Source organism: Bison bison, unplaced genomic scaffold, assembly GCF_000754665.1.
Source record: "Bison bison bison isolate TAMUID 2011002044 unplaced genomic scaffold, Bison_UMD1.0 scf7180017864495, whole genome shotgun sequence".
Classification (NCBI taxonomy): domain Eukaryota; kingdom Metazoa; phylum Chordata; class Mammalia; order Artiodactyla; family Bovidae; genus Bison; species Bison bison.
The window spans coordinates 7,023,848-7,032,974 of record NW_011495054.1 but is presented as its reverse complement, the minus strand read 5'-3'; the positions used below and the strand labels follow the sequence as shown (position 1 = coordinate 7,032,974).

At 56.0% G+C, this 9,127-nt stretch overlaps 1 protein-coding gene across 1 annotated transcript in view; it reads left to right on the top strand.

Annotated features, from left to right (window-relative positions):
* Positions 1-8,295, top strand: part of MVK (mevalonate kinase) — a 19,144-nt gene extending 10,849 nt beyond the window's left edge. Inside the window, exons 8-11 of the mRNA XM_010828657.1 lie at positions 2,435-2,525; positions 2,889-3,005; positions 6,409-6,562; positions 7,565-8,295. Coding sequence (XP_010826959.1) covers positions 2,435-2,525; positions 2,889-3,005; positions 6,409-6,562; positions 7,565-7,716 — 514 coding nt within the window. The 3' untranslated portion in view covers positions 7,717-8,295. The remainder of the gene's footprint in view (positions 1-2,434; positions 2,526-2,888; positions 3,006-6,408; positions 6,563-7,564) is intronic.
* The last annotated feature ends 832 nt before the right edge of the window (positions 8,296-9,127 follow it).

Here is a 9,127-nt window from a genome sequence, read left to right as displayed (position 1 = left end):
CTGACAGCAGGGAGGTCACCATCGGGCTGCAGATCTGGGGAGTCCTTCACGGGGCAGGGGCAGGTCTCTTTCCTGTGAGCCTGTTGTATCCTAAGCCCTGAGCTGGGCCCTGGGCACAGAAGGCCAGTGCAGATGTGGCTGGGCAGGTGATTAAGAGTGAGCAATGGAGGGTCTCCCAGGCACGGGAGGTAGGGGAGAGGCCCAAAAGTGTGTGCAGTTGCAGGGGGCAGGGGGCAGCGGGTGCTCTGGGGTCCCAGGGTCCACTTGGAGCCTGGCTCTGCCGTTTGCCTGCTGTGGGCCCTTAGGTGAGTCATTTCCCCTGGGGCCTCTGTCTTCTCATTTATAGAATGGGACTCCTAGACATGGGAATCCATGGCAGAAATGGTATCTGCCAAGTGCTTTTTATTCTTTGCTGACGGAGTTCATCCATCCAGTCCATAAGTATCTCTGAACAACCACCGGGTGCTGGGGTCTCAGCAGGGAACCCAAAGTCCCACCTTCACGGAGCCCCTACTTTGTGGGAGGAGACGATCCCTGGACATTCGTCTCTGTAAGGGCACGGCAGGCCATCCCCACGGCCTTAGTACACGAAAGGAGAATGAGGGCTGGGATGTGAAGGAGGGAACTGGAGCCCTCTGCCTGGATGGCATTTGAGCAGAGTGCCAAGGCTGGGGGGCAGGTCCCTGGCAGCAGAGATGCATGTGCAAGGGCCCTGAGGCAGGAGTGGGGGCTGAAGTGTTGAACAGCAGCCAGGAGCCAGGGTGGCTGAGTGGAGTGAGCTCCAGGGAGGGGGGAGATGAGATGAGCTTGGTGATGTCACCCGGCCGAGATCACACAGCACTTAGAGGATGTGGCCCTGGGGGGTGGTCACTGGATGTCACAGGAGTCCTGAGTTTTGTGGGGCTGGCAGGGCTGGCAGCAGGCCCGTTTACAAAGGACTTTATTTGAGAGAGATGAAGACATGATACCCAGACCCCTCCCACCCCGATAGATGGGGACACAGAGCCAGTGATCAACCTTCGTCGCTGGCTTCAGGGCGCTGCGGTGAGCAGATGGCAGGTTCTCTGAGAAGCCGGGAGGCCAGACTCCACATTAATCCCGCCCGTGGCTTAAGGAGAAGCCCTTTACCCCCAAACCACGCATGGTGCTTCACAATTAAGAAAAAAAAATGCATTGTTTGCCAAGTGGATCAAGACGCAGCCTCCCAGAGCACTGCCCTTTTGAGGAACGGCTTCTCTTTAAAGGGAAGAGAAAAGCCAAATAGAATGTTCATCTTTAGTAAAGTGGAAAAAAAAAAAGCCAGCCTCCAAGGCTGAGAATCGATATTAATTTCATGGGCTTATGGGCAGTGAGATCAAGCAGGTTTCTGGCAGCCTTTCCCAGCCCTGCTGGATTTTACAGTCTCGATCAGTGAAAAGAAAAGCAAATAAAGGTATCGGGGCCTGTCTGTCTGCAGATGTCTCCGGCCAAAGCTCATTCAGGTCCTCCACCCCTGTCCCCAGCCTCGGGGCAGTGCTCTGAAAGGCAGACGAGATGACAAGAAACAGTGGCTTAAGTCCCCAAAGACAGCCAACCATAAGGACCACTGGGGCTGTGGTTTTAGGAGGGATGGTGGCTCAGATGGTAAAGCATCCGTCTGCAATGCAGGAGACCCGGGTTCGATCCCTGGCTTGGGAAGATCCCGTGGAGAAGGAAATGGCAGCCCACTCCAGTATTCTTGCCTGGAAAATCCCATGGACGGCGGAACCTGGTAGGCTACCGTCTGTGGGGTCGCAGAGAGTCAGGACACAACTGAGTGACTTCACTTTCACTTTCATAGAGCCCAGAGGGCAGGTGAGGACCACGTGGGGGTGCTGGCGGGCCAGCTGGGCGTGGCTGCCCTGGGGCATCCGCTCTCCTACCTGGGCATGACTGACTCCCTCTGACCACATCTGGGGTCCTGCCAGGTCTGGGCACCAATGAGGCAGGGCACGAACGGGCTCAGAACACTGGGACCTGACTCTCCCCATCCGTGACTCACCCCTGGTCCCGGGGCTTTTTGATTCTCTAGCACCCTCCCCTCCAGCTCCCTGGGGCAGCCCATAGGACAGAGCCTCAGCCCCTTCTTGTACCCTTGGTGGTGGCGCCTTTGAACTAACTCCGCGCGTGCCGGGCCCTTTGTCTGCACATTCACTCGAGGTTGAAACAACTGAATGGAGGAGTGAGTCACAAGCCAAAGGAAAACAATTGTCTGCCCAGGGGCCAAAGCAGGGATGCGGCTGTGGGCACCCGCAACTGGGCATCAAGAACCTTGCTTCCCAGACCTGTCTCCAGCTCACTTCCCCAGGCCTCTGCTTCCTGCCCTGAGTCAGTGTGGGGTGGAGTCCAGGTGGGCCCCCAGCCCTGGCCCAGCTGCACCGTCCTGGGCTCACCTTGGCCCCTCTTTGCCCCGCAGGCCACCGGTTCTGAAGATCCTGCTGATCAACACCAAAGTGCCTCGCAGCACCAAGGTCCTGGTGGCCAATGTCAGGAGCCGGCTACTGAAGGTGCTGCTGGTTCCACTCCCAGGAGTGTTCCCGGCGGGGCCACAACACTCCCGTTTGGGTGTCAGAGCCCTCCCTCTGCCTCCTGGGTTAGTGGGGGGAGGAGGCGGGGGGAGCAGGGACTTGGGGAGGCTCTGTGCATCCACAGCCCAGCAAGGAGGCAGAACAGGAATCCTTAAACACGCTGCCTTTGCAGTGAGAACCTCCTCTCTGCTTGGGTCCGTAGTGGCCGGGCAAGGCAGGGACCAGGCCCAAAGGAGAGGGGTTCACTCAGAGGATGGGTGTGGGCCATGGGGACACCTTTCCCCTCCACCAGGTGTCTGCTGACCCCTAGGCCTCACGGGCCCTCACTTCCTTTCCCTGCAGTTCCCTGAGATCGTGGCCCCTCTCCTGACCTCCATAGACGCCATCTCCCTGGAGTGCGAGCGGGTGCTGGGGGAGATGGCGGCGGCCCCCACTCCAGAGCACTACCTCACGCTGGAGGTAAGAGCCCACCTGCAGGCTCGGGGTCCCCCACCCACGGCGCTGTCCTGGGCAGGGCCTCCCCATCTGCGCTCAGAATCCCCGCGAGCTAAAGCACAGAGGCTGGGCCTGGAGCCTGTGTGCGCACCCGTGAACAAGTGGGTCTTCTCTTGAAGCCTCTTCCCAAGTGATTGGGAGCAATCAAGGGAACACAGACAGCCCTGAGCGTGGTGTCTAGTGTGTGATAAGTGCAGTGGGCCAGGTTTGGGTCGTGCGTGTAAAGACACAGTCCTCCATAATTCCAGGAGCGATTTCTCCCCTGGCCACTTCTTTCCTGCTCTGTTTGCTAATCCATCAGTTAGTACTAAATACATCAAGTTCACACAGGAGCTATCTCTCACTCGTGTGCCGTGGATCAGACATGGGCTGAAATCTTTCATCAATCCTCCAGCCCCCACCCTTTGGCTAATTCTAGCTTAGCAGTTGAGACCTCACGCTTGGGATTTCATCAGGCCCACGTCTGAATCCTGGCCTCACTGGAGTGTCTTAAGAATGAAGTGAGATCCCATGGGCGACACGGAGCACAGTGCCTGATGAGCCACCAGCTTAGCCAGAGGGCATGGGCTCATTCCCAGAACCGGCCCATCTGGCCCAGTGAGTGTGCACTAGCATTAGAAAGCCACCTGGCTTCCATAGAAGAACCAGAGGATCCGGCAGGCCCAGCCAACATGGCTGTGCAGCAGTGGGTCAGCCGGAGGTGCCCAGGGAGCACCTCAAGTGAGGCCCTGGGGTCTCCGTTTCTCCGCATTCCCCACCACTGCCTGATCACCGCCCACAGCCGTCGTGCCCTGGGCCTAGGGCCTCCCGTCCTGCTGTAGGCGCTTGAGTCTGCAGCCCCTGTCGTGAGTGGGCGCTGGTACCCTGCAAGCCTCTTCACAGATGATCCCTCACTTAATCCTCCAGCAACCTACCTGTGAAGTGGGTACGTTGCCACCCTGTTACAGATATAAACACCAAGACCTAAAGAAAGTGACTTTCTCTGAGGTGTTTCATCAAGTGAGTGGCTGAGCTGGGAGTCACTGACTTGTTTATTCCTTTAGTCAACTTTTCTTTTTTTTTTTTTTTTGGTCTCACTGCACAGCTTGCAGGATCTTAGTTCCCTGACCAGGGATTGAACCTCATCCAGGGCACTGAAAGCACCAAGTCCTAACCATGGGACCACCAGGGAATCCCCCCCCAAAATTTTTAAGAAGTGTGTACTCCAGGCTCGGTGCACGGACTCCATCTAATTCATTTCCAGGCTTTTGCCCTCGGTCCCCCAGCCATCTCCTTCCATCCCTCCAGCCTTTTCCCGCTGGTTCTCGATTTGTTTCACGTAGAAAGGAAGGGAACACAGTCCTCCCGCGGAGGAAATTAATAATGATGGAGTGCTGCCTAAAATACACCCCGTTGAGCCCCTGGAGAATGCCTCAGAACAGCACGTCGATTATACAGTGTGTATATTTTTGGCTGCGGCAGCCGCTGAAATGTGCAGCTCGCCTCCCGGACAGCTCTGCACTCACACCAGTGAGCTGTTCTCCTGTGTCACAGCCTGTCATCCGATCCTTGACAGATTTTGGATCAGAATGTGACAGGTGTCTGGAACCTGCCTTCGCAACATGACACCTGGTGCTCAGGCACCGAGAGGCCCCAGAAGTTTCCCCTCCCCTCCAGCCCCCAGGACCGGTGAAAGACACCCAGGGCTGCCACAGGGCCATCACGCATGTCTGCTTGTTTGTCACAAGTGCTGGGGTGTGGGAGGCAGGCTGCCGGGGAGAGGCAGACACAACCCTGCCCGGCGGCCCCGGGCAGGAGAACCAGGTGGGCCTCGGCACACAGCCCTGTGACGGGCATCCTCCCGGCACACAGGTTCTCCCGGGACCCTGGGGTAGAGCTGCGCGTTGTACAGCTGCACAGAGCAAGGAGAGGGCCAGGGGTGCTCTCAGAGGCGAGAGATGCGCTTCACATCAGGCAGAGCCAGCTTCTGGTGCTGGCTCAGCCCTAACAAGCTCAGCAGCCTTAAGCACATCCCTCTCCCCTCTGAGCCTCAGTTTTCCCCTTTGAAAAATGGGGATACTGGAAATGCAGCATAAAAGTACTAATAGCAGCTGACGTTTGCTGAGCACTTACCTTTTGCCAGGCTTCATGGGAAAGACGCCTAATTCCATCCTCCTGGCAACAAGGCAGATACTCTTAGAATCCCTGTTTTTCAAGGGGGAGCCTGGGGGCTTTCCGGGTAGCACAGTGATAAAGAATCCACATGCCAATGCAGGAGACTCAAAGAAACCCAGGTTCGATCCCAGGAAGATCCCCTAGAGGAGGAAATGGCAATCCGCTCCAGTATTCTTGCCTGGGGAATCCCATGGAGAGAGGAGCCTGGAGGGCTGCAATCCACGGGGTTGCAAGGAGTCAGATACGACTCAGCACTCAGCACACAAACTGAAGCTCGGCTGAAAGACCTCATTCCAAGACACGCAATCAAGAAGTGTCCTAGCCAGAATTCAAACCCAGGCTCGCCTGCTTTCAGATCCCATGTTCATAACTGCCCGACAGCAGGGACTGGAGCTCATTCTTAGAGCCCCAGCATCTAGCAAGTTGCCTGGCATTTTGATGGGATTTGCTGACACCACTGGAGTAAGTGAAATATAAATAGGGAATGCCTGGGCAGTGGAGACTGTAAACTTTTTTATTCCATCAACCTGCCTCTTGTTTGATCTGCAGGAGAGCAGGAATTTTATTATCCATAATCAGAGAAATCTGAACAAACTTAGCAATTCCCCCAACTCGTGACCTAGTTAGAACTACACACACCCATTCTTCTTCTGAAAGTCGGTTCCAGGAAGCAGTAGGATAGCATATTACTTGAGACTTCTTCCACAAATGCCCCAAATCCATCTCAACCAGGCTTTCGCAGCAAAGGAATTTATTGGCTTCTAAATGAGACGACCAGAGGAGACAGCTTCAGGCATAGCTGGATCCAGGGGCCAAGACAACCTAGTTTGAAATGTCTCTCTGTCTTCAGTGTAATCTCTGAGAACATATGCAGGGAACATAACTCCAATGGCATTTCTCTGAGGTTGGCCAGTTTTAGCAGCTCCAGTGGAAAGAGGCAGAGTAAACCCTGGGAGGGCTCTCATTGTCTGTCCAGTTCCCATGGCCAGAGCCTTCTGTGGCCAGACCTGACGTGTGCTCACCGCCAGCTCCATCCCAGCCCCACTGGGAGTCCTGCAGGAAGGAGAGGGTCTCTTTTATCAGTGGAGAAGGACAGTGTGCTGGGCAGTCAAAGCCTTTTGAGGTCCCAAACCAGCGGTTGTCAGATGGATGGGGCGAGCCCAGGACCTCAGCCTCAGGCAGGCCAAGGTGGAACAGAGAACTTTCTCCCCAGGAGCTCATCGACATGAACCAGCACCATCTGAATGCCCTCGGTGTGGGCCATGCCTTGCTGGACCAGCTGTGCCAGGTGACCACAGCCCACGGACTGCACAGCAAGCTCACTGGCGCGGGCGGCGGGGGCTGTGGCATCACGCTCCTCAGGCCAGGTACCCAGGGGGCGGGCAGGGTTGCCAGCCTGGGCTCACACAAAGCATCCACACAGGCAGTTCCTGGGGGAGGAGGAAGAAGCCTGTGAACAGTCTCACCTCTGCTGTGTGGCCTCAGTCAAGGGAATTAACTGCTCTGGGCCTACATAACATCTAGTTTATGTAAAACTGTTGCCTAGATTCAAGGAGGCGAAACGTATGCAGAGAGCCTGGCACAGGGCTTGTTCCTCCCATCTCCTTACCTGCCAAGCTAAGCACAAGCTTGAGAAATAACCAAGGCATTGTCACCATCTACCGTCACCGCCACCACTACCAGCCTTGCATCCCTGCTGTCACCTCCTGATGTGGCCAGGACCGGGACTGACCTTGCTACAAGAGAAATGTGTCTCTCCCCTCTTTGGTCTTTGGGGAAAGAGCAGGGCCGAGGAGCGGGCTTACAGCAGCATGCCCTGTGCTGGGGCGTTGAATCACCGCTGCTTTCGGTCGGCTTCCTCTCCATCTCCTCCTCCCTTTTCTCGTCCTGCTCTCCCCCTTCCTTTGCTGTAAGCCCACAGCGGTCCCCTTACCCTCAGTAGGACTCCCAGGCCTCAAGGAGTTGCTGCATCCCAACTTTGGCCAACCACGACTGTGGGGGCCTAGTTTGGGGCAGTGACGATGGCGGGAGAACATTCCTGGAGAGTGTGCGGTGCACTGGGCCAGGCCCTCCAGCTATAATAGCCTGTGTCAGCCTCTCCATAAGCCTTGAGGGACAGGTCTCATTGTCAGCCCTACCCCCAGATGAGGAGATGAGGCTCAGAGAGGGGACATCATTTGAGGACCCATGGCCAGGTTCCACATGACTCGGGGGTCCATAACCTTCCCATGGAGGATGCCAGGCTTGGCGTTCCAACAGGAAGACTGGTCCCCTGCCTGTGCCACAAGCAGGGCTGAACGCTCTCCAAGGGAGAATGTTCCTCAAGAGAGCCGATGGTTGGAGTGACCTGCTGCCCTTTCTCCCTGCAGATGTGGAGCGGCCGGAGGTAGAGGCCACGAAGCGGGCGCTGAGCGGCTGTGGCTTTGACTGCTGGGAAACCAGCGTTGGTGCCCCCGGTGTCTCTGTCCACACGGCCGCCTCCCTGGATGCCTCTGTCCAGCAAGGCCTGGACAGCCTCTGAGAGGAGCCCATGCTGCTGCAGCCCCACCACGAAGCCCTCTCCCAGATTATTCCAGGCGCTGGAGTTGGCTTCTGTGCTGGCCAGTGGGCGCCCAGCACCTGACGCTGACGGGAGGCCCCCAGCCCCTCTGTGACACCCCTCCCGCTGGCTGTGCCCCACGTTCTGCACCGTGAGCCAGGCTGCCCGGAAGCCATGGTCTGTGTTCTACAACATTCTCTTGAGCCAGGCCATCAGTGGAGTGTGTGTGGTTGTCTGAGACAAGAGGGCCTCTTTCCCGCCCTCCCGGAAGCTTCCACAGACCCATAGACTCCCTGGCCGAGCTGCTTGGATGCCACATGCAGGGGTCTGGTTCCCAGAGCAGTGGACCTTCTCCTTCCCTCCGCTTCTGTACTCCTGCCTGTCTGTCCCACCTACCCCAGGAAGCCTTCCTGGGGTGTTCCAGTGATGGTCTTTGCCTTCTGCCTTCCATCTGGCCTGAGGGTTGGCCGAAGGCAGGGTCGATGTGCAATACCTTCTGGTCTGTGTCTGAAGGGGTTGCAGAAAAGATGGCAAAGGGGAAATAAAAAGATCTTGAGTAAACAGTGCTTCACTCACTTCTTTCCATGTCTAGAAAGATGGGAGGGTCTGGTAGTCTCCATTGCCCATACCTGCCCCCTCTCTCCTGTCCCTTCTTCAGCCACTTTCTTAGTGGAAAGGACTTTGGGTCATTTGGTTGTCTGTGTCCATGGGATAGGGCAGGGTTTCTCCAGATGGCCCTAGTGGGCAGGATGGATGTCCGAACATCAAGCTCAGCCCGTCAGCACAGCTTCAGCCCGCTTTTCCAGAAAGGGGGATTTTAAACTTCCTAGCTCAGGAGGAACTTCCTAACTCATATATACTTACAGCTGATTCATGTTGTTGTATGGCAGAAACTAACAACATGGTAAAGCAATTATACTCCAATTAAAAAGCAGAGACATTACTTTACCAACAAAGGTCCATCTAGTCAAAGCTGTGGTTTTGCCAGTAGTCATGTATGGATGTGAGAGTTGGAGTATAAAGAAAACTGAGCGCCAAAGAATTGATGCTTTTGAACTGTGGTGTTGGAGAAGACTCTTGAGAGTCCTTTGGACTGCAAGGAGATCCAACCAGTTCATCCTAAAGGAGATCAGTCCTGAATATTCATTGGAAGGACTGATGCTGAAGCTGAAACTCCAATACTTTGACCACCTGATGCAAAGAACTGACTCGTGGGAAAAGACCCTGATGCTGGGAAAGATTGAAGGTGGGAGGAGAAGGGGACGACAGAGGATGAGATGGTTGGATGGCTTCACCGACGTGATGGACATGAGTTTGAATAGGCTCCAGGAGTTGGTGATGGACAGGGAAGCCTGGCATGCTGCAGTCCATGGGGTCACAAAAAGTCGGACAT